The sequence below is a fragment of the Oculina patagonica genome, chromosome 8 (assembly GCF_052425735.1).
Source record: "Oculina patagonica isolate OP01 chromosome 8, crgOcupat, whole genome shotgun sequence".
In the NCBI taxonomy this organism is placed as follows: Eukaryota; Metazoa; Cnidaria; class Anthozoa; order Scleractinia; family Oculinidae; genus Oculina; species Oculina patagonica.
This window is the reverse complement of record NC_135765.1, coordinates 3,472,726-3,497,821: the sequence shown is the minus strand read 5'-3', so window position 1 is coordinate 3,497,821 and position 25,096 is coordinate 3,472,726. Positions and strand designations below refer to the sequence as shown.

The 25,096-nt window shown below is 38.6% G+C and overlaps 3 protein-coding genes across 10 annotated transcripts in view; 1 reads left to right on the top strand and 2 right to left on the bottom strand.

Annotated features, from left to right (window-relative positions):
- The window catches only part of LOC144663417 (glycine receptor subunit alpha-2-like), a 91,117-nt gene extending 77,720 nt beyond the window's left edge, over window positions 1-13,397 (top strand). For 5 of the 8 annotated variants that reach the window (XM_078524361.1, XM_078524358.1, XM_078524353.1 and 2 more), the window contains 8 exons: window positions 5,507-5,651; window positions 7,030-7,118; window positions 7,553-7,620; window positions 8,667-8,884; window positions 9,291-9,373; window positions 10,240-10,392; window positions 10,978-11,408; window positions 13,045-13,397. In XM_078524361.1, the coding sequence (XP_078380487.1) occupies window positions 5,572-5,651; window positions 7,030-7,118; window positions 7,553-7,620; window positions 8,667-8,884; window positions 9,291-9,373; window positions 10,240-10,392; window positions 10,978-11,408; window positions 13,045-13,329 (1,407 nt within the window). In that variant the 5' untranslated portion in view covers window positions 5,507-5,571 and the 3' untranslated portion in view covers window positions 13,330-13,397. Of the gene's footprint in view, window positions 1-3,299; window positions 3,319-5,226; window positions 5,407-5,506; window positions 5,652-7,029; window positions 7,119-7,552; window positions 7,621-8,666; window positions 8,885-9,290; window positions 9,374-10,239; window positions 10,393-10,977; window positions 11,409-13,044 lie in introns of those variants that run through there. The other 3 variants (XM_078524354.1, XM_078524355.1, XM_078524356.1) reach the window with 3 other exon arrangements.
- Window positions 13,398-13,775: 378 nt separating this feature from the next.
- LOC144663471 (uncharacterized protein CXorf65 homolog) lies at window positions 13,776-16,708 on the bottom strand. Its single transcript, XM_078524431.1, has 5 exons — window positions 16,570-16,708; window positions 16,386-16,472; window positions 16,148-16,264; window positions 14,709-14,783; window positions 13,776-14,045 (listed from the first exon to the last, which is right to left on the bottom strand). Exons 1-5 carry the CDS (start codon window positions 16,592-16,594, stop codon window positions 13,846-13,848), a joined length of 504 nt encoding a protein of 167 aa, XP_078380557.1. The 5' UTR covers window positions 16,595-16,708; the 3' UTR covers window positions 13,776-13,845.
- Window positions 16,709-18,874: 2,166 nt separating this feature from the next.
- LOC144663390 (uncharacterized) overlaps window positions 18,875-25,096 on the bottom strand; it is a 36,190-nt gene continuing 29,968 nt past the window's right edge. The window contains exons 14-16 of the mRNA XM_078524314.1: window positions 20,724-20,917; window positions 20,085-20,296; window positions 18,875-19,514 (exon numbers count right to left, since the gene is read on the bottom strand). Of these exons, the coding sequence (XP_078380440.1) occupies window positions 19,094-19,514; window positions 20,085-20,296; window positions 20,724-20,917 (827 nt within the window). The 3' untranslated portion in view covers window positions 18,875-19,093. The remainder of the gene's footprint in view (window positions 19,515-20,084; window positions 20,297-20,723; window positions 20,918-25,096) is intronic.

The window sequence follows — 25,096 nt, the reverse complement described above, 5'->3', positions numbered from 1 at the left end:
AAATGTCCTTGTACTCCTTCATCAGTGATGAAAACTGCTCCTTCTGGTCTGGTAGAAGCCCTTCAAAATTTGGTTCAACTGCACCCATCCAATTGTCTTGGTTTGCCTGCTTGTCCCTCTCCTCTATCATGTCAATAGCCGAACAGGATGCATAGGATGGACTTGACAAATTTGGATCAACTTCAGTAGGTATGACACTACCATTAACACAGCTGATGGGCTGGTATTCAGCAATAGGAATATCTGAAAGCAACCTTACAGGTTTGTCCGAGAAGTTTGCAACTCGAATAGGGGTTTGTCCTGCCTTTGGAACAACTAGGGAACGAGCGATGCAAATTTCGGAATCTCTCCGCAGTTCCTTGGACCCCTCCAGAATTCCAGGGCTACCAAAATTCTGCTCATATCCTTCCTCTAATCTAGCTCCTATCACCTGTTCAGTTCCAGGTTCGACCTCTACATCAGCACACAGAAAAATTCTACAAACACTAGGTTTTACTTTGCAGTATCTGATTGGAATCTCAATATTCCCAACTACAAGAGTCCCAGTATCATAATGAATCTGGCAGCCATAGTATTTGAAGAAGTCTGACCCAAGGATACAGTCATGGTTTAGTCCCCGTATTATCATAACAGGCCAGGAGCAATCAATATTTCCTATACGAAATCTCGCTTCTGCTTCTCCAAGAACAGTCAGTTCATTACCATTTGCTGTAGTAAGCCTCCCTGTCACTGGCTTAAGTCCAGAAACATTTCCACTCTTCTCTCACGCACTCTCACTTAATACACTAACAGTTGCACCAGTGTCTAACAAAACACACATCAAACGATGATTCACAAGTCCAGAAACATAAATTCCCGAATCTGATATGGCAGACAGTACATGTTCATTTGTAGGTGTATTGTTATTTACCTTATGGACATCAGCTAAAACAGCTTGGGCCACCTCTTCTCTTCCTACGGGGACTGGCTGGCCCTGGGCAGGCCCCGAGTTCCGTTTCCCGTTGCTCTAGTTGGACATTCCCGCGCAAAATGGCCATGCCTTCGGCAAGCATAACATACCACTTCATCCCGACGTCGCGAAGGTGTCGTCGGTTGTTTCTCAACTTTACTTTCCAGCTCTTGAATTTTCACATTCATACCAAGAACTATCTCCTTAAGCTCACGAATCTCAGTGGAAATTTTGTCACCATCCGCTGACGCACTCACCACATTCACCGACTTTTTCTTTTCCACAGATGGCACAGCCTGACAAGCTTTACGCGCGCTTTCCAACCGACGAACAACACGAACAGCCTCCACAACCGACGCCGGTTGACTCATGAAAACTTTTTCTCGTAAATCATCGCTGATCGCCACTCCTTGAATAAACTGATCTCTTGCCAATTCCACCTTGAACGAATAAGCGGCCTCCGGGTAGGCATTTTCCACTAGCTCCATCAAATTATCGGCGAATGCTTCGAAGTCCTCATTCGGCCTTTGACACCGAGCCCGTAACTGCAATTTGTAATCTTCTTTCGTCTTGCCTGAATCAAACCTTTGGATCAGTTGTGCCGTGAATTCCTCGAAAGGTAACGATCCCGAAAGCTTGAGCAGCTCAACCGCTTTGTAGGCCGGTTGATCCAGTAGGGTGAGCAAAAATGCTCGACGATCTGAAGGCTTGATATGTACGAGATTTGCATACTGAAGAAACTGCGACAGCCATGTTTTGAAATTTTGACCCACTGAATAAACACGCGGAGCTCGTACATTCCTCCTGGATTCCGTTTCGCTAGAAACCACCATGCTCTGCTTCAGGGCCTGGGATAAGGTATTCACAAGCTGCTGAATTTCAGAACTCTCCTCCTGCGATGCACTTTTTGGTAGTGGCTTCGCTTCTTGTTTTGGCGCGGGTTCTTTCGGAAGACCGCCTTCGGCGCCTTTAGGCTTTTCCTCTTCTCCGTCACTCATTTCTGGTCACTTTAAATCCCGGACCGCTGCCACCAATGTAATAAACTCGTGCAAGAACACAACCACACAAGGAGAACGTTCACTGAACTGTAATTAAGCCGTAAAACTCGCCTAGACGCTACAACATGAACGAATTCACAACGTTCGCTCGCTGACTCTCGCACGTGGTCTATCTAATTACACTTCATGTAAAACGCATCGTCCTGTCCGGTATTATAATCCCTTACACTGATTTATTAATAATTTCAAGGTAGACAGTCAAAATGTTATATTCTTCATATCCAGTGTTTATTCAGACAGATTTTATCACAAAAGTTCAAGTTTAAGACAAATTGTTCCTCATGATATGATCTCAGTGACATATGTCTGTTTTTAAACAACAAATTGTTCCTCATGATATGATCTCAGTGACATATGTCTGTTTTTAAACAACTCTTGGCAAAAAGTTAAAACTTTTTGCCAAGAGTTGTTTCTCCATTTCAAGGCTTTGGCAAAAATTTATAAAGCTGATCAGTATTCATTCTGTTAAATTCACGTTCGTTTTAATGAAAACCCTCTCTATGAATTTTAAAAGGTTGTTTTCCATCGCTGTCAGTGTAAATTTCACAAGTATACCTTTTTAGAAGACGAATAATAGAGAAATAACAAATGCATTTTTTTTCGCGAAATGTCTCAAGCTAAATAAGACTAAATATTTCATGTAGCGTCAATTTGTTTTTGTTTTCGTTGATATTTTTCCCAACCGATAACATTAGTTTTGACTATTTTGTAAGAAGATTGTCATATGGCTTGTATGAGTTTTAAATTAAAGCGAGTTTTGTCTAGAAAATTACAGTTGCATGTTGCATGTACGATTGTTATTCACCAACTTGGTCGTACAGACGTAGACATCTTGGCCGAATTCCTATTTGTGTTCATTTTACAGATTTTAATAAAGAAACGAAAAAGGAGAATATTTCTAAATTTTGGTCGGACAAGCTTGGTTAATGAGACTAAAATTGTTACTTTAAGTTTTCTGACATAACAAACGCCAGCTGAAAGGATTTTTAAGCGAGCTGTCTGGATGCAAAAGGAGCGGTAATCTGGATAGAGCAAACATCAACTGATATAAACTTCGCTCGGGGCAAAAAAAATAAATAAATAAAAAGGGCTCCGATTGTCCGTCTTTCAAATTTTGTTAGACACTGATATTAGTGTCACATCAGTACATATTTAATTCGTCAGCTTCATTAGCATTTGATAAAACACGTACAGATTAAAAAACACCGCCCCTTCACTTGTCGCAAGAAGCGATAGATGGCGCACACATCTTTGTCGCTATCGTTTGAACGTTGGACCAGCACATAGATGTAAAGCGAATTACTTAAATGTGTGAGTTGAGTTTGTTGTTTTTACATGCATGATTCTCTCTCGGCTTGCTCTAAGGGTTTTCAATTTGTTCTTTGAATTCTATCACTTAATATGTCACCCCAGTCGACGAAAACCGACAGTTTAATTTGTGTTCTTTTTAGGAAGCACGCAATGCCATTTTCAAACAGTCTCAGCTCTTAACACTTGTTTTTTCGAATTTTGTTATTTCTAGTATGTTAACACTGAAAACCGACTTTTACTTTGATAAAACAGAAATATCACTAAACGCAAATAGGACAACTGCAGGACAACTTTATGTGATCTGAATGTGATCAATTGTATTTTCTTTCTGTTTTCAGCCTGCGTGCTATGATATGCGGGAAGATTTTTTAAGCACACCCATTGCAATATTTACTTTGAAATTTGTAAAAAAGTAAGAACATTCAATTTTACCAAAATAAGGCTAAATTAGCATCAAAGACAGCTTTTAAGCGTTAAAAGCCATTGCATTCATTTGAAAGGTACAGGTGGTAACTTGATGAAACGTATAAATTTTTTTTTCCGATAATATACGTGATCTTTTTCAATAATTTATTACATCGCTTACAGTAAATACGTTTTCGCTCAGTTAAGTTTTGCTGAGTTCGAAACAGTATATGACCAACGTTTTGCGCCTTTGATAAAAGACAATCACGATCATAATGACCTTGACTGACTTTTATCACAGGCGCAAAACGTTAAGAGAAAAGAGCAAATTCTAGCGAAGCTCAATGAAAGGTAAACAGCATAACATGCTTATTTAGAAGCTGACTTTCAGCTGCTTGGCACGTAAATTTAAAGCAGACGATTAACGAGAGAGAAACAAAATTGAACTCCGCTCCAACAATCGATTGTTATTTAATTCATAATTTATTACCTTCTCTGGCAGTGAATTCATTTTTATTTACGTTTGTTTTCTCATTGGGCTTGAAAGAAATGACTTTCTTTTGTATTTTTTGTATGTTAAGAAATACAAAAACAAGAAGCAACAAGAGTGGGAAACTTCGCTTTCTCCCCCCTCCCCGCCCCTCTCCTCCTCCTCCCCGATAGGGGTGGGTGGGGAAAGGGTAAAAGGGTAAAGCTACGAGGAAAATCATCGGAAACGCTGAAAGGAAAATTATAAAAGGTATAAGTAAACGTTTAGTGGGGGCTTTAATTACTTTGTAAACTTATCCTTAGAGGTCTAGTAATATGTAGCAGTCGCAAAATGAACATGCTAACTTTCAACTCCTGATGTCACGACAAACATACAGTTAGTTTTCCGTCAGGTGTCATATAAAAAGTCTCCCTCCCCCCTCCCCCCCCCTTCGCGGAGCTTATTTTCGAAACATGCAAATTTCCAGCTAAGTTCTTTTTTGATAAAACAGGCATTGCAGTGAACCCCCATCTACCATGAATGAGCTTGTTATATAAACAAAACATACTGCACGCCGGTTTATGGTAGCCTCAACGTTTTATTTTCGTTTATTATACATTTTGCGCGTGGAAAGAAAACTTAAAGTTACATGTAATTTTCATTTGAAGAACAAAATATGACCACTCGAAGCCAATTCAAATATTGGCTCAGTTTTTTGTTTTCGTTTTTTGGCACTCTTATGATGCTTTCAGCCAACAAAAAACTGTGCGTCTGCGATGAATGAATTATGTTAATATAGAACGAGAGTTTAATTTGCATTGCAAAATGCCTTTTTACTCGGCTTGATTAATACTAGCAGCGAAACTTGTTTCCAATTTAATGATCTCCTGAACTTTGATGCGTACAAATTCTCACTTCTCTTAAGTTGAATTCCGGAAATTTTTGTTCGTTTACTTCCGAAAAACAGAAATGTCAAGTTTGTGACAAGCGCGTATAAAATGGTCTGCCACAGTGCATAGGCGGGATCTATGTCCGAACAAATTAACGTGATCGGATGAAAAGCTATCAGAACAAACAAAGCGTATTTCAAACAGAGAACAGCTGTGTTTAATTCAAAGACATTTTACAAGCAATTCTCTTGAAATCTGTGAAAAAACATCGCTTTGCAATGTAAAGTGAATATATTTTTTGTAGTCAATTTCGTGTCTGTTCAGGTAAGGGGAAATTGTTAACTTTGTACGGTCTTTTTAAACAAAACGAATATTTTATCGCTGGTGATAAGTGTTTAATGTTTTCTTTATTATTCTTCTCCAGGTTTCTGTTGTAAGCCGATGTGTAAAGAAGACGCGCTTCTCCTTCTAGTAGCGTAGAAACCGCGAATGTTGCCACGAATGTTTTCCTCGCTTTTCTTCGCGACGACTTTCGTACTAGTTCGTTGCAAAGAAGAATTCCCAACAAGGTATGTAAAAGATATCGATTTTTAACCGTTAATACAGGCGAAATAATGATTATATTATTTAAATCGGAGAGATTATTTACGCTACTATTTTGTCAACAAAACATCAAATAACAGGAAGGACGATATGAGTACGTGTCAATGATTTAATGATCACTCTGATACGAGACTCACGCACCGCCAAATGAATAATTTTTATAATATCCACGGCCATCGAAAGTAGCAGAAATCAGATGGAAAGTTTGTTGATGCTGTACAGGTGAAAATATTTGTATTTTCTGAAAATTTGAATGACCATGTCGACTATTTTGACATTATAGTTTTTTTTTCTTAATTGCTCTTCGGTACTTTGCAGTGCTGGAAAAAAAACGTGGTCAGTTCAGCGGTAATTCAAAGTGATTTTAAAATCGAGCCGAAGAAAATTAAAAAAAAAACTTGTTCGTATAAAATAGAAAACAAAACAAACTTGCGTGACTTACGTTTTTTTAATAAAAAGAGAGGGGTTTGTTTAGAAATTGAAATTATGTTTAACAGTCTGCATTGTTGTTTTCAGGTTGTGTGCATGCTGTCAAGATCTATTAAAATCTTTTATTGTGCTTAAGTGAACATGCATCTGGCGTCAAGATAATTTTAAAATTATTTTGATCAATAAGACCCCGGCTCATTTTCAGTGACGTTGGTATTATTTTTGGTGGTATTATTTTCACGGAGCTTGTTAAACTCTTCACAGCCTTTCTACTTTTCAAGGCAAAAGAACGCGAAAAAAAAAACGGAAAGTGAAGCGAGTGCGAGCGCGAAGCAGGAGGGCGCGGGGGCGAGGAAGAACCGAAGCCAGCGAAAGAAAAGTAGTATAAGTCGCTCTCGCGCCTCCCGTTTTGCGGGAGGAAAAGAAAACACCGAGAGGGCTGTGAACAGTCTAGAGGCTTGTTATTAGAAGGAATTTCGCGTTTCAAAAGTGGTTTGTTTGAAAGAGACTTCGCGTAGGAAACATTTTAGCCGGTATTGATCAAGCGAGACCGTGCACGAGATAAGATAAAAATCAAACACAAAATACGGAGCTCGACAGTAGTCAACTTAAATGAACATCAAAATACTTTCCAACGATATTAAAATGCAAAACAACATCTTCATTACGAATAATATAAACCATGAGCTTATATTCTGGGGTAGGGGGTAATTAACGAAAGACCGTTGGCGTATAAGGTTGGGAGGGGGCGTGATAGAGCGTGAGATGGGAGGGAGGGCTGGAATTTTAGGTTTTCCTTTTCAGTTAATGTTCTCGTAGGAAGCCGAAGGAGGTTTATCTCAAGGCAAAGATTGCTTTTTTCTGTCCTATACTGAACAGCTGTTTTACGTTTTTCTCATTTCTCCTTTCTTCCAGTTACTGGAGCGGCATGAATGCATCGCATGTACTGCGCATGCTCCTGAACGAGAAGCATTACGACAAACGATTCAGACCTAACTTTGAAGGTACATGTAATACATTTCACCTGTAGTGTATGATATTCCTTAGATGAAAATTCTTATTGATGACGTAGCTCGACTAGTAAAGAGACCTGTCGTTGTTGCGCGGTTTTGAATCTTCACGAAAATAAAGCATTCTCGTACCTCGGGTCTTCGTTCCTTCTGCGCAGGCTTGTTCGTTTCTTGACCGCTAGTCAAAGGGAACGAAGACCCTGGGTACGAGGATGGAAAAAATAAACATCTTATTATTAACACTTTACATCGACCAACTAGACAAGGGTTCTTTGGTATCTTGTCGACAGAATAGCGCTTACTTTGTAGGGTAGCTATCATAAGGAGTAACCCTTTGACGGAATGGGGTAGTCATTAACAGATACTGTAAGACTACTTCAGGGGTACCGTCAGCGCTTTCATCAACCCATTTTCCTTTCTTTTTTCAGGGGAACCAGTGAAAGTGTTGGTAACGCTGTTTATCACATCATTAGGCGGACTCGATGAAAGGGAAATGGTAAGGAGGTTTTATTAATAAAAACTGGTGATAAGTTCCTGTATTCGTATGACTGGCATGCTATAAACTGTGTTTATATCAATCATTGCTAGAGCCGAGTACCTTACGGGAGAAGGCTAAGGAGAGCGCGCATTAGCGTAGCCTTATTATCCTTGTTCTGCTTGTTTCTTCGTTTCTTTTAATCAGAAGACCAGATATCTATTTCATAGCATTGTGCAGTTTTGCATATAGTAGTTACACGTTGAAATTGTTGGGCGCAAAGCTACAGATATTAAGCAAAACATTGAAATTGTTATGCGCAATGTTGCAGATAGTGGACACACGTTTAAATTGCTGCGCGCAATGTTGTAAATAGTGGACACACGTAAATTGTTGCGCATAATGATGCAGATAGTAGACGTAGGTTAAAACTGTTGCGCGCAATGTTGCAGATAGTGGACACACGTTTAAATTGCTGCGCGCAATGTTGTAAATGGTGGACACACGTTGAAATCGTTGCGCGCAATGTTGCAGATAGTGAACACACGTTTAAATTGTTGCGCGCAATGTTGCAGATAGTGGACACACGTTTAAATTGCTGCGCGCAATGTTGTAAATGGTGGACACACGTTGAAATCGTTGCGCGCAATGATGCAGATAGTGAACACACGTTGAAATCGTTGGCGCAATGTTACAGATGGAGAACACACGTTGAAATTGTTGCGCGCAATGTTGCAGATAGTGGAGAGGCGTTGAAATCGTTGCGCGCAATGATGCAGGTAGTGAACACACGTTGAAATCGTTGGCGCAACGTTACAGATGGAGAACACACGTTGAAATTGTTGCGCGCAATGTTGCAGATAGTTGAAACACGTTGAAATCGTTCCGAGCAATGTTATAGAAAGCGATTCTACTTCTGAAGTGATGTGCGTGCAATATTGTGCACAAAAATTTCACGTGTGTCGACACACGCCACAACCAAATGTTGGTGCAACATTGCGCACAGTGTTACCACATGTGCCTGGTCCTTAATAGGTGTTTTTCTTTTACTTTTGTCTTGATGTAAGCAATTTGAGAGCACGTTCTTCATGCGGCAAAAGTGGTACGACTCGCGCCTTCAGTTTGGAAAATACTATTCCAAGAGAAACCTGACATTAGGTGGAGAGATTATGCAGCAAATCTGGATTCCTGACACGTACATAAACAACGAAAAGTCGAGCTCCGCACCCAAAACAGAATTTCTTCTCAAAGTCTATCCAGATGGACAGATTGTCTACAGTCAAAGGTAATTTTTCAAATGTTCATGTGCATGCAAAATACGTTATATTTATGAACTGCAGATAAACATTGCAAATGAAAGTAATATTTGAATTTGTAAGTAAACATACACGGTAAGCATTTCAAAATAAAGCTCGTGCGATGAAAATCCGACAGTCGATTTCAAGGCACCGAATCGAAGTAACGAGATTGGGTGGGATAGGACAAGATCTAGAATTGCCCAGCCGCCAAACTGGCGATCGTTTGCAGGTTTTACAGGGCACAGAAATCTAAATCTTGCTTTGAGGTCGCACCTTTACCGACATTTCCTTAAAGCCATCTATCGTATCTTCGGGGTTGTTACTGCCTAGTTAACTGAAAGAATTTCCTTATCAAGAATCTTTCTGTGTTGTGGCTCATTTTACTTTTTTTAGAATGACTGTGATAGCGGCGTGCAAGATGGATCTTCGAAACTACCCCATGGATAAACAAAACTGTAGTCTGCTTTTAGAAAGTTGTAAGTAGGCTAACTGAATAGTTAGACTAAATTATAACTTTTCAAACGCTAATGAAGGCACTTGAGAGTATTAAGTTTTCCGCAGCATTGGCGTTTGGTAATATACGAAGGTAATTATAATCCTAACACAACTTTTCGTTCCGAGGAAAATGTTGCTCTAGCTTTGTCACATGACGGTAGTAACCAGTGAGGGGGAGAAATAAAGATTCTTCATGCCTCGGATGTCAAACACCTTGTAGAACTTTAAAATAACGTTTAACAACAACGAAGAGAATTTAAGCTGTAAGCAAAATGGTTCTACAAATAGAGCGTTGACGTTGAGTGAGCTCGAATACTTTTTTGCTGTCAGAGCAATGTCTATCCGTTGTCCTTACAACTCAGTTTAGCAGCCCTACTCAAGCTCCAATGGGAGGCGCAGTGGCCTAATGGTAAGTTCTCCGGACTCTGGATCGAGCGGTCCGGATTCGAGGTCTGGCCGGGGTCATTGTGTTGTGTTTTGGGGCAAGACACTTTACTCTCATAGTGCCTCTCTCCACCCAGGGGGGAAAATGGGTACCGGCGAAATAATGCTGGAGGTGGGGGGGGGGGGCGTACCCTGCGATGGACTAGCATCCCATTCAGGGGGGAGTTGAATTATTCCTAGCCGCTTAATGCTACAGAAACCAGGATAAGCTCCGGCAAGTATAGGCCACTTGGCTTAAGGCTTCCCTTTCTTGCTCTCCTTAGTGGGTTGAGGACTTTATAAGTAAGCTTAAGTAAGACTGTCTTTTAATTTCAAGTAGAAATGAATCCTAGATATAGAGAGCTGATTAAAAGATTCTAGGATGCTTTTCGCCATTCTAATGCATGATTGATTGCTCTTGCAGATGGTATGACCGCTGACGACTTGTACTTTAGGTGGGACGCCAAGGAGAATGGAAACCTTAAAAGCGCCGTGACAATAGAGGAAGAAGTTATCATGTCACAGTTTGCGATCGATGGATATTCTGTCGAGGAAATAACAGCTTCATATGTTACAGGTAAACACGATTTCTATCCTTGTCATAATATATTGATAGTTTTATTTCATATCACATAACGTAACAAGATGGAAGGGTTCTCCCCGGGAGGGTAGGGTACTCTCATATGTCAGCTTTATAGGTATGTGCAGCGGGATAAGGTATGGTTTGTTCCCCTTGAGAGCCTTAGATACGGTTCCTTTGAACTGTATTAACTAAATATGCAATACGTAAATGTCTGAAGCGGAATATTACAAATAAATACAGAACTAACGGAACAACGCAGATTTACCGAAGTGGAGGTAAATAGTAATGGATATTTACCTAGCCGCGGCTCGGTAAAATTTAATACCCACCACTTTCCCCTGACACTGAGGTGAATAATTGTTTTAGTTAATATCACACAAGCGGCCAAAATGATAACTTTCGGTAGCCGAAGCGAAACGCGCAGCCATTTTGTTTCGCTTCGGCTGCGCATGCTTGGAGGTGAATGTGAATAGTACTTTGCTAATCACCTCCGAGTTAGCCAATCAGAGCGCGCGTAAAGCATACTATTCACTTTGTGGTATGTACTAATAATATATATTTGTTTACCTTTTTCTTCAGGGACTTTCTCGATGCTGAAGCTAACCTTCTATATCAGACGAAAAAAATTCTACTATGTCGTTTCAATTTACATTCCCACAATTCTCATCACCATTCTGAGTTGGGTTTCGTTTTGGATTCCACGAAACTCGCCGCCAGCTCGGGTCGCGCTCGGAATCACGACAGTTCTCGCCCTGACGACGTTGATCTTCGGAATTCAAGCGACGATGCCGAAGGTCAGCTACGTGAAAGCGATCGACTGGTTTCTTTGTGTTTCATTCCTGTACGTATTCGCTGCCTTGGTAGAATACCCGAGTTCTACTTTTGTGAAGTCACAAGCCAAGAAGCTGACACGAAAGGGGACGAACATTCTACGAAAGGTCAAAGGTCTGAAGGACGACCCTGAAGAAGACTATCCGCTATCAGGGACAAGATATGGCAGCACAGACAAGGTAGGTTTAGAAACATAAATCAGGATTTTTTTTTTGCTGTTTTACAAAAAAGGCGATGGTAATTCGCAAGCATAATTATGCCTCTCATCGTTCTTTTTAAAAGGAAACAGATAAAAATCTAAAAACTTTTAATCCGAATTTTGTAACCTTTTTGACATTTTCGAGTTTGCTTTGGATGGATTACCCAAATTTACGACAAAAGGACTCATCTTCCGAGAAACCTAAGTGATTGAACAGATTGGATACAGCCCCTCTAGCATGTATAAATATCGTCTATGAGTATTCTCCCTCCCTCCCCCTGTGTTGGGATGGAGTACATCGCAGGTTACCCCACAACAAGGCCAATTCCTCAAAACGCAAGGTTCGTCTTCTAATAAAAAAAAAAAACTTTGCCAATTTTTTCAAGAATTTTTCAGACAGCTGACGCATGCGCGGCCGGGACTTTGCTCCTTTAAATATTGTGCTCCGTGGCAACCTTTTTGGCAACTTTTGTTTTTATTAACATTTTACCCTCTTCTGTACGAAATTCGTTAACTTTTAGCGATATTTTTAAAATAAAGTAACTTTGTATTTTTAATATCGTTTTTTTATCCATTGCCGGTCACGGCTTTTCTTGTAAATATTTTTTCATAATTGGAAATAGCTTTATTTTTATTGTATATTTTTGTTATATTGTATTACAGATGAAGAGCCAATTGTGCAGTGAAAATACTGTAATAAAGTCTTTATTATTATCATTATCATTATCATTATCATCATCATCATCATCATTATCATTATCATTATCATTATCATCATCATCATCATCATCATCGTCATCATTATTATTAGCGGAACAAAAAATACAAGCAATTGTCTATGGCCAAAGCATAATTAAAGGAAGCTTTTAGTTTAATTATCCGCCACTTGGAACGTCAATCCAGCTATTGCAGCTCTAGACTATCGCAAAAATGCAGCTGCAGTAAGCAACTTTTTTTTACTATAAACAACATTTACATTTTTACATTTTTTACATGGACATAACAACAACAACAAAAAGTTTTTCATTTCTCAATATTTTTTACAAAGAGAAAAAAATTGGCGATAAGTATAAATAAATAATTATGGGTCTGGCTGCCTGAAATATCTAAAGAGTTAAAAAAAAGGGCAGGCCGCCAGTGTTACAATTATGTACATACAAGTTTAGGTCGGTAAATGAAAGTTTACTTTTCTGTTCGAAACTGCGTTTTACATACAAAATAAGAGGATCATATGTGCGCATGCGTTTTTTCTGTTAAATGTGAACTGGTCCAACGCTCCTGTTTTCCAGTGGCTATTCCCACCTAGCTAACTCATTGATCCGCCATTTGGAACGTCAATCCAGCTAAGTTTGGGAGCAACTTTTTCTATTTTCGAGCATTTTTGGACCAAGATTTCATCATTTTCGTAGTACAATCTCAAATAGCCTGAGTATCTGGCATTCCTAAGGGGAGGGGTAAGACAGGGGGCTCCTCCTAGCTCCTTTCTTCGCTCTATTTCCCCTGTCCCCTTTAGAAAAGCCTGATGCTCAGACAAACCTCCAAAAGCTTAGATCCCATTTTCTTGGTATTAAAATAAGCCAGTACATTTTTACTTATTACCATTTTTACTTTCCCAGGAGGAATCCGATTTACGTAAACTTGCCAGGAACAAAAATGGAGAAACGAACAGCAGTTACGAACATTCACTCATTGAAAGCAGCATGGATGGCGAGAGTGGTCGCCAGGCCCCTCGAGGGCGGCGAAGACAACTGTCAGCCGAAGACGCCGACAATGATTTTGTTAATAATTTTAAAGAAGAAGGAGCTATTAACACTGTGGATAAATATGCTAGAATTTGTTTCCCTGTATCATATTTTCTGTTTAACATCTGCTACTGGATTGTCTATTTATCATCACCATGATAATATGAATTATTTATAATTGTAATATAACTTATTCACTGCCAAGTCGCTAAAACTTAAAAAATTGCAAGAACATATATTACAGAGAGAGAGAGAGAGAGAGAAAGTTTCATTTCGAGAAAAAACTTTTATCTCAGGTGGTAGAGTGAGGAACGAGTGGAAAGATCGTAAAATAACTGACATTTACTTTCTCTACGGTGATCGTTTCGCATTTAAGCAGTTTGAGAAAGGTTAACCGAAGCATTGATTCAGTTTATTCAACAGGATCAAGACCTCTTTTGCATTTGTGACACCTGCAAATTTTCTATCAGCAAAGATTTAAATTCAATAAAGCTTTTAACCTCCATCCCTACCCTACCCCTCCCCGTATTAAAACATTTCCAAGATGTTCGTTCGTAAGATCAGCTGAGGAAACCCAACGACCAAATAAATCTGCAACACGATCTTACTATTGAATTATTTTAATGTTTGAGCTTATAACTGTACATCTATTTATATATTTTTTTCTCTCCAAGATTATCTACTTTCTCTGTTTCTCTTCTGTCCTGGTGTTTTTTCTCTAGATGTTTTATTTCTGCTTGAGTTTAGCGACTGAGAAGCTTTTGTTTTTCCCTGCAGTCCGGTCTGTTTTCTCGTTAATGGACTGTTTATTCGAACAGGTCTGGCGACGGAGCTCTTGGCGTTCAAACTGTCGCTCTCGCATCTGGAAAGACGTTCTGTGAATGAAACAGTACGAGTTAATATTCCTCGACATTTAGACAACTTGTTCCCAGTATGCTCTCAATTCATCTCTCGAAAGGGGCTTGGGGTGAAAAGCCTTACTTTTTGAGTAACTTTTTTGCACATCCGACAATGTCTCTTCCATGTTTTTTAATCTTTTTGTGGAATAATTGCAGATAGTAACTCCTATAAATCCGGTAATTTGTTCCCTACTTATGCATCATTTTCGTCCCCATAGCCCTTTTCGTTTCTCTTAGCCGGCAGGGCCTTGGCACGAGAAACGAAGGGCTCTGCGGACATAGAATTTTTGAATTTATTCGAATTTTTGAGTCGCTAAACCAATGAAATTTGAACGGCTTAGTGTTTGTAACGGCTGATTGGCTGTTTAAAACAACTGCATATATGAAGACCGGAAGTCCAAGAATCTAGAACTTGAAATCCCGTGTCTCCAAAGCCCATTGTTTCTTGTGCCAGGGCCCCACCGGTTAAGAGAAGCGAAAAGGGCCATGGGGACGAGAATGCTCATGCACCAACTAAGCTAAATTTTCGCAGCTGTTACACAACATCCTCATGATCTATATAGCGCAGCTCAAGCTCAACCCTGATGGAACCTTGAGTTGTATCTAAATCTTATGCTAAATATACTTTACTTTTCTTACCTAAAAACTCTGGAGTTACAATGATCACGTCATTTAACATCGGTGTATAACTGTCACCTTTCGTTTCACCTTTTTCTGAAATGTTTACACAAATGAATCAGGAAAAAAAAAAGATCTTTGCTTTTAAAAGCATTTTACAAACAGGGAGAAACAAGAAGACTCCTTCTCCAAATGCAACAGAGTAAACAAGTATCGGTTTTTGTAAATCTTCGTTGAAGCACTAAAGGAGTTTCCGATTCTATTATCTAATGAGTTATCCAATCAGAAAAAAGCGCGAGCACTCACGATATACTTCGAATATTGTCACCTCTGCATGACGCAATTTTCGGAGCTGCTCCCCAGTGCCTGCTCAGATTTTTAATTGGATTATAACGGAAACCTTACGAGGGCTTTAACGAAGATTTGCTGAAGAGGATTTTGGCCTGCACTGATATTTGTCAGAGTCCTCGACTAAGGAGGGAAGCCTTCTACCCAAAACTACTTTTAAAATATGATAAACATTTCATTTCGTTACTAAATAAAAATAATAACCATTCCTATCGAACCTCGCAAGATTTGAGACATAAATCACCAAGGAGAAACTTTTCATCAATAAGCACATTCTCCTTAGGGGAGAAACACAAGGTCACATGATGATTACTTATTCCTCTAGTGAGAAATGGACAGATCTATTCTGCTAGTAATCTGATCGGTAAAATGTTCCAAATATATCAGTTCATAGTTAAAATTGATTCGCCTTCATTGACTTTATTTCACTAAGTGTGAGCGATTCTTTCTTTGCACGACGCCAAGTTGTAATAACTTTGATTTTTTTACTCGTAATCTGCGATTTCTTTATTATTGGTAAACTTCCAACTGCTTCTTTTTCTTTATTATAATTATTATTTCTTGTGTATTATTATTATTTGGCTTCATTATTTTAATTATCCGGTTGAATTGTTCCATATACAGAACCGATATTTTCGCGTGAAAATTCCTTGTTCTGCCCGCATAGTGCATACTTGACCCATACTTGCCGCAACGGCCAAAAAAAGAGACCCATTTCAGTGTTGTCGGCAGAATTTATCAGGCTTACCCGGTGAGCACAATAACATCATAGTAGGGCAAATGTCTTGTGTCGTGCATTACTTATTCATATAAAGCTTACCCGAAAGCTTATTCATAGATTAGACCTCTCGCTGTGAATATTGAACCACGTACAGTAGTGCAAGCCGGAGTGGAAAAAACGATAAAAAAATAAAGTAAAAACATGCAAAGAAGTCGGGAAAGAGGTCAGAAACTTCACAAAGATATTGACTTAACAAATAGCCCGGGAATTTATTATCAAAACAACTAGTTAGAGACTTCGATGAAGTCGCGATAAAGGCATTAATTTAACTGAGTTACAAATCTTGTACGCTAGAGTAAACAACGGGAGTGAATGGAATATATAAACTTACTTTCGACTCTTATCAGCACAAATGACTCTCGTTCTTTCAATATTTCCGTTGCGTAGCTCATAGGATGGTCGGCCAAATACTTGAGGTTTCCTGACTCATCAGACAAATCCACGGTCGCTAAGACAAAGCAGTCAACTCAATGAATATAGGTTTCACGCAAATCTACGCAATAATTAACACACCAGATTGTAATTGATGAACCTTGGAATAAAGTTGGGTAAAGCTCTAAAATATTTACCATCTTTAGTACAATTACATCGTCTTTTGATATCTTCCAACAGTATGTTTGTGCGGCAGTTTGGGTTAAAGATTGATTCTTCGCCGTCTACAAGAGAGAATAAAATCGCTTTGTCATTGTATTCAAAGCAAAATAATCAATGCTCAAAGCCACTTTAGACGTAAATCTCTGAAACATTTCATACCTCCAAATCGAACGGTTATAAACATTTTTTACCAAATTGTCTCAGAACTCAACTTCTTTTCTAGTGGTTAGCATACGAGTGTACAGTTCTCTACATCGATGACAGCAACTAAAATTAACAGCTCCAAAAGAAAATGCAATACAATAGCGTCTCTCAGAGAGACTATTGAAAACAAATCGAGCGTTTAGCCCAATCGAATGGCAGGCGTACTTCACAAAAGCGAAAACTAATTACCATGGCTTTACACTTCATACTGATTATTTGCGTTAGGATTTAACACCAATACAAATGTAATTTCATAACAGATCAGTTAGGCCACCATCTACTTTTTGATAACTTTCTTTCAAAGGAAGAAACATCTGTTATAGGAATGATTCAGTTTTTAAAAATTCCTTCCGTAGAAAAATGCTACTGCTTAAATTTCTTCCAAAGTTCTCTGCTAAATTTTGGGTTCGACCAATGCCAAATAACATGAACTAGCTCAATATCAATATTAATATCTTTGCTCGTAATTCAACACTTTTTTTTTTGCTTTCCAAGTTTTTTCCCTTGACCCTCTGATTACATTCTTGCATTGTACAGCCACTTATGTGCTAATCCAACGGTTCAAAAATGTTTACCAAACACTAACAATCAAGTGAACGGAAATTAAAAAACGTGACAGCGGTAGATTTAACTTCATACTGCGATTTTAATGAAGAGAAAAAAGCCTCCTCGGGACCGAAGTGGCAACAAGCGACAAACAAAGTTAGTTATCTTCCTCAGGCTGTGAATTTGTATCTACTGTACTTTGCTGGGAACAATGCTTTGTTAACATCGTTCACAAAAAAACGAGGGCCGGATAAATACTATGTAAGCCAACCTCGTTCCCAGGGATTCTCTGGGGGCGGAGAGAGAGATCCTGGGGACGGGATTGTATGTAAGCGCGAGACGACCGTCAGACAGTGGACAGCCTAGCAACCGGATTTTAAGGTTGGGCTTGAGAAATGCTTATTAGTTGCCATGGAAACTATGCTGTTGTCTGTGTGTGGACAAGTCGGTTGCATATAACCCCACTTAGTATATGTACCTATACCTATAGACTCGTAACTTGATTAAAAATATAATACAAACAGCGGTGATAAACATGATGAAAAATCGCATTTCCTGAACTTGACTTTTCGTATGCTAAGCTACATACATTTTTAAAAGTATGACCGTTAAAACTTTTTGGCAACTATTTATTTATTGACATGAAAGGGGTCTGGAACCAAGACTGAGACGATTGATCTTCAGCAGTAACTTAATAAATGTAATGACATTTAGGTTAATAAAGCAGCAACCTCTCACTGCCGACATTTGCATTTAATGAGGGTTGAAGTTCTTGGATAAATAATGTCTCCTTAATTTTGCAGTGGAGGTCAGTTTTGCCAGACTCAAAACCTATACCTGTTGTCAATTTGGAATTGATCTAGCAGTATGGAGCTGTGTTGGAAAGTTTGTTAAGCAAGGTATAGTTACCTTTAGATCGAAGGAAACATCCCAATACGAGTTTACTAAAGGCAAAAAAACACCCGAGGTGATAGGATAGGAAGGGCGGTCAAGATTGGACAAATTGCAAAAGAAAAAACTGAAAAACAGAAAGGTTTTTTTTTTCACAATGCGATGCATCCTGAAGTGGCTGTTATAAGCAACAGATGTTTTCAGCAAATCTGTTGGGATATTTTACAAAAAAAACACGTTTTGGATAAGACTGCAGTCTATCCTAGTTCAAGAGGTTTTTTTTCCACCTCCCAGTACAGATCTGCGAAGCGGCGTAATAAGCAAAAACTTGAAAAGACGAAAGAAGGCTTCTGGGACTAGGGTAACTGCAGTCATACGTTTCGCTCAACTGTTTAATTATTATTTAGTGATTGACATCACCGGGGCACAGGCATCTGAATTCTGGGTACTTCTGGATGTTTGTGCTTCTAACCAATCCAACGCATGTTTGCTTTAGGTGTTTTGCAGGAGAATTGTATTTGTTAAGCCATCTGTCAATTTGTTTTTGGAGGTACAAAAACAATTTGTATGGTAAGATTTGAAACAATGTCTGTTGGCGGTTTGAAGTTGTTCGAAGAACTGAGGCCAGAAACACAGAAACTCTTCATGGCATAAAGAAAACCTGCGGGATTGTAACTACTTTCCAAACTCTTCACGACGGAAAAATCTGGAAAATCTCCTTGACTTAGAGCAACAATCGAAATGAGGACTACTTTCGGTACAAAAATAATTTATTCTGTAAATTTTTAATACATCGATATTTACAAAAACGCAACACAAAGTGTATTATTAACAGTTTTTATATTGTGTTTCCTTTTAGGTTCTGTGTATTCACTTATCTTTCAATTCTTTCTCCATTATCTATCTATTCAATAAACCGTTTTTCTCTTTCATCTTTCCCTTTCTGCTAGACCATTATCCATCCTTTTGTTTTCACATTCGATAAAAGTTCATTCAGTTTTCTCCTACTCTTTCCCCATGCACCCCTCCTTGACTCTGTTCCTCACTTATCCATCATCAACCCCTGCCCACTGCTCCTTCCTTTCTGTACCGTCGTTCCTGTTCCCTCTACAGTTTCTTCCTGTCTGCTCCTTCTCCCCTCCATGCTTCCCACATCTGCTTCCATCATTTTCCCATCTTGATTCACCTTCGGTCCACTTCCTCTTCCTTCCGTCCTCTGTTTGGCTTCTCCCACCACCCCACCATCTCCCTCCTTCCCTTGCCTGCTCCTTCTTCCCTCCTTCATCACTATGCCTTCAACCCTGGCCGCTTCCTCCCTCCTCCTGTCTTCCTCCTCCTGCTTCTGTTCCTCGTGAAGCTGTTTTCTCCACTGATCCTCAATCACCAGCATCAAGTCATGGTTCATCCTGCTGCGATAATCGGGCTGAGGTTCACGGGCAGCCGTCGCCAGGAGAATCTCTTGTCTGAAAGAGAAATTGATAGGAAACTATTAAAAGGAAATAGGACACGACAGTGAAAAGGAGATTTGTTGATGCTAATTTCAGCCCTAACAATAGCCCGCGTATAGGTTTTGTCCTCAAAATGTAATGAAAGAGCAGGGGCCATCACCAAAAACGAACACGTTTCTTCGATACCTGCATATTCTTTCAACGAGTAGTGAACTAGAGAAAGACCAGTTTGTCGCACACACTGACAACTTGTGAACAATAAGTTAACAGGTAGTAAAGAAGAGCTAAGATGTCTATTGAAAACAAAGTAACTTCTCTTGGCAATATAATTGAAACTATTGCAGTACACAAAACACAATAAAAATGCTTATTATAAATTATCCTTCGCAATTCCTACCCTCTGTTGAGAGAAATCAAAGGCTTCTGTGAGCCAGCTCATGGATGAATTGGATTAATCCGGGTTTAATGTATAAATTAGTTGTTTAAAAAAATGGAGAGAGTGAGTACCCTTGAGGTCCATTTCTAAATCTGATTGCAAGACTACGCCATCCATGAGCTAAAAATGAACTGCTCTATACAAAATACCTTAACGAAGGACGCTTGGGTCCCTTCTTGACTACTGGCGCGGGTTTCTTCAGCGGAGTGGCACGTGATCGGGGTCTGGAACGACTACTGGGTGGCACGACTGGCGGGAGTGGAGGAAGTAATACCGCTGACAAGTTGCTCGCGGCCCAGGAAGGAAACGACGAATCAAAGACATCGAGCGATGGAAGCTTGTTATCGAGATCTGATTCTATCTGGAAGAAAACAACGAAAAAACAATGAGCATGATTATCACAGTATTTGTGAAGCATCTACAACATTCAAATGCGTATTTCATTAATGGGCTGAATAAATGTTGTTTCGAGGAGATCTAAAGCGACAAGATGTTTGCTACAGCGTAGCGATGAAAGGCAGCTTTATTAGCGGGCTGGGCCCTTCTAGAGGGGGGGGGGGGGCAGCCTGAAGTGGCGTGGCCGAGCGTGGCCCTCCTAGACTTATACTTGTCTTAAAATATTACCTAAGGCTGCGATTTTCAGCAAAGAAATAGCTCAGCAACAAGGCTTCTGAAAGACGGAAAAGGCTTAGGGCACTTGAGTTTTTTTTTTTTTTCAGTTGGAAAAGAAAAATCGGAAACTACTTCCCCTTCCTTGTTTCCTCATTGCGAAACCTCGTTTAACTCACCTGTGCTAGTTTCCAGGCCTCTAAGACCCGTACATCTCTCTCTTGTGAATGATGTCTCATTAATTGATTCCAGGCCACTCCGCGTATTCCGTCTTTTGTGCTATCACCGGTGGACTGACGACAAATTCGTACCAGGCCCTGCACGGCTGCGAATCTGACTCGCCAACTCCAATCTTTACGAGCGTACATTTGATCTGTTTATAAAGATGACAGAAACAGGGTTGCCAGGGTTTTAACTACCCAGAAAACAATTTTCACTGATCATAATAAGTGGATCTGGAATGGCCTTGTAGCTTTGTACCTATCCAGACCCCCTTACAACGGTCTTTTTAGAATTTTTCCATTTTTGCGTTTGTTAAATTGGGCAAAATTTTAATGTGTTAGGTGGCTCAAACTGACTTAAAGTTTCACTGACCACAATATAAGAAGGCATGGAATGGAGTTAGAGCTTTAAGCTGCAAACCCAATCCACACCCCCTTACAATCGTCTCTTTAATATTTTCCCAACATTTTAATGTTAAGGTTTCTCGTCATAGTTTAAACATTTCCGTCTTTGGCAGACCACGATAAGAGGGTCTGGAATGGGGTTGCAGCTTTAAGCTGTAAACCCCATCCACACACTCTTATCGTGATATGTTTCGTCGTACTTTCTATTTTTAGCAACAGTGATGGTCCGCAATGGTTAAAACATTTCGTATTTGGCATTCTATTTTTCACTGACCATGATAAGAGAGTCTGGAATGGACAGAGCTTTAAGCTGTAAATCCCAATCTAAACTCCCTCACAGTGGTCTTTAAAGGGACTGTGTCACGGATTTGAGCTAAATTTAGGCATGGCAAGTGACCATCAAATTCGTTGAAATATAAAAATAACCTTTTAAAACAGCGAAGGAACATTTTAATAACACACCAAATACAAAAGAAGGTATGGATGGCCAGAAGCGACGAAGATTGAAACGGATTGCGATATGGGCTTTTGAAATATTGTTGGGCTGAACAGTTTTCAAAGCTAATCTTGTTTGCTTGTAACTTTAAATTATAACGCCCGGGAAACACATTTGGTTGCAATAAAGCTATGGTTTTGTCATTTAGATCCATAGAAGTAATTTCTTTGCAAGCATTAAGCTTCATAGCGAGTATTTGGCAAACTCAACTTTAACTCAGCCGTGACACAGTCCCATTAAAAGGGACTACAGTTGTATGTCACGCAATTTTAGGTAATTTCGGTACTTGCCAACTGGTTATAGAATTAACTAAAATATCACAATAACGGCTTAAAACTGTAGAAGAACTCAAAAGAAACACGATAAGGCCGAAAAGGGGCATGGATGGACAAAATTCGAGAAGACTAAAACGGATTGCGTTCGGGTAAACTTGAAAAACGTCGGCCGACATTTTTCAAGTTTATCTCAATTTGTATGAAAGTATCATTTACAATGCTCGAAAATCATACTTGTTTGTTATGTGGCTGTGATTTTGACAATAAATGACTTTTGCTCTGCCAAATTGAAGTTCGCAGCTCCTAATTAACAAAATAAATAGAATTACCTAGAATACCGTGACCTAGCCCCTTCAAGAGATTTTTTTTCCATTTTTGCTTTTGTTAATTGGTCAACATTTTGAACATTTCCGTCTTTGGCATTCTAGTGTTACTGACCACGATAACAAGGTCTGGAGGCGACGTGCAGCTTTAAACTGTAAACCCCATCCACACCCTCTTATCATGGTCTCTTTAGTGCTTTTGCAATTATAGTGCTTGTTAAATTGACCAACGTTTTTATATTAATGGCTTACACATTCCCGTATTTGGCATTCTATTGTTCACTGACCACGATTAGAGTAGTATAGTAGTTGGGGGTACGAGATCATTTTTTAAAAATAGGATCTTGAACAACCCCAACTACTATACTACTGCCCAGTACTGGATCCAAAATGGAATTCTGAAAATGGAATCAATACCTAGGATCAAAACTGAAAACCAAATCTGAAAACCAAATCTGAAAAACCAAAACTGAAAATCAAGCTGAGCTCTTATACTGAAAAACCAAAACTAAAAATCAAGCTGAGCTCTTATACTGAAAACCAAAACTAAAAATCAAGCTGAGCTCTTATACTGAAAACCAAAACTGAAAATCAAGCTGAGCTCTTATACTGAAAAACCAAAACTAAAAATCAAGCTGAGCTCTTATACTGAAAACCAAAACTGAAAATCAAGCTGAGCTCTTATACTGAAAAACCAAAACTAAAAATCAAGCTGAGCTCTTATACTGAAAACCAAAACTGAAAATCAAGCTGAGCTCTTATACTGAAAAACCAAAACTGAAAATCAAGCTGAGCTCTTATACTGAAAACCAAATCTGAAAATCAAGCTGAGCTCTTATACTGAAAACCAAATCTGAAAATCAAAAAAACTTTTTATACGAAACATTCAAAATATGGAAATACATACCTAGATCCATGCCTTAGATTATAAATGGAAAAAATCTATCAATCCTTGGTTATAATCTTGGAATCAAATATGGAAATCTTATACTGGAATTTAAAAAGAAAATACAATACTTTATTTATTTCATAGCTACCGAGAATATGGTTTTTACTTCTTACAGTTCTCATTGTATGATGTAACTGATTCCCATTAAAGAGCGTTTCTTTTTTGTAATATTATATATCAACTCGAGTAATAACTCGATTAACTGAGGTTTTGTCATCTTTTCGAGATTAAATTTAATAGATTCGATATTCATTTTATTTATATAATAAAATTATATAAATATATTTTTATTCAGTCGACGGTTTTAGCCATAAGTCATTTATTATTAATATTCTACAAGGTTCTATTATGGCGACAAAAATATAGCAACTCAAATATTTACTTTTTTGATAACATAACATTACGTTTCAAGGTCATCATACAGTGGTATGATTTCTATCAACCAATCAGCCATAAGTCATGCATGATTGATTTCCTTCTGAAAAGTTCTATTATGGTAACAATACCTAGCAACGCAATAATCGTTTGATTTCTATTTTGGTTACAACACAATGATATTTACATTTAGGGGGGTTTTTCGATAGAATCATTCATATTTTCGGCTTACGCGTCAGCAGGTATTTTTAATCAACCAGTCTTTAAAAAGGGAGTTTTTCGATGAATTACGCGTAAGCAGTTTTTTAAATCAACTGATCTTTGAAGATGTCGGCTTCACAACAAATGCTGAAAGATGTTCGTCAATCCTTTGAACAGATTATTCAGAAATATCCACAAATCAAAGGAAATCTAAACAAATGTTATAAAGAAATTGAAGATATAATAACGCATACCCAAGCCACAAAAGAGGCAAAGAAGATTGAGAAAAAGGAGAAGATAAAGACAATGTTGAAGAAATTTAATGACAAGACGTTTTTGGATAAATCATATGAAGGATTGGTTCATGAAGTTGCGGCAAATGAAGATAAACTTATTGAAGTCATTAACAAACTGTCGAAAGCCATGACCGATTGTAAGAAGAAGATGCTATCATTTGCTTCAAAACAAGGATTACTACTGAAGGAAGCTAAACAAACATTAGAACCACATATGTTTAAGCATGTTCGGAAATCATGTGGCTTTTGTACAAGTCATACTAATTTTTTAATTGCATTGCATAACCTTTTTGAAACATATCCGAAATTATGTTATTGTGCTGTACCTATTCGAATTTTTAACGCAAACATGAAAATTATTCGTGAAATTTGTCAGGAAGAACATGATTTCTGGTCTACTGTGTAAACAGCGTCATTACTTTTGAATAAATGCATCCCTGCTGTAGTGGTATAAAAATATAATCTCATACAATAGTATATACTGTGTTGTAATTCTCAAATTCACGATGAATTAAAGAATATGGAAGAGTCTACATGTCCTTATTGTGATCAACTATTAGTGGAAGGTGATAATACTGTCGATCCATGCTGCGGTAAAGAAGATGTTAAAAACAAAGATGGTACATATGTCTGTTCAAATTGTGGATTGGTTCAAGGTTATGAAATCGTTGGTGAGTACCTAAATTTTTATGATAATATTCATAAGATACGGCGACGGTCATTATACTACCGTAAATACCATATCGAATATAAGTTAAATAGCATATGCTATTGTACTGGGATTGAATTAACTTATTGCCAACGGAAGGTGATATATGATGTGTTTGCCGAGATCGCTGATATCATTCCGTATGTTAATAAAGGCAGAAAACGACTGATCAGCAGTGTATACATTATTAAACAGATACTCATTTTGATGGGTGTTGATTTTGGCAATATAAGGGTATCTAAATCAAGAAAGACCCTCGAATTCTATGATAAATACTGGGCAAAAATAGCTCTTTTAAAGCT

Bases quoted from the DNA above. Each gene is read 5' to 3' on its own strand.
- LOC144663471 (XM_078524431.1), bottom strand. From the start codon at position 16,594: ATGTTTATAACCGTTCGATTTGGAG. The intron at 14,784-16,147 runs GTAAGTTTATAT...TAAACATTTCAG, and splicing joins TGTGCTGATAAGAGTCGAAA to AAAAAGGTGAAACGAAAGGT. The intron at 14,046-14,708 runs GTAAGAAAAGTA...TTTCATTCACAG, and splicing joins TGTAACTCCAGAGTTTTTAG to AACGTCTTTCCAGATGCGAG.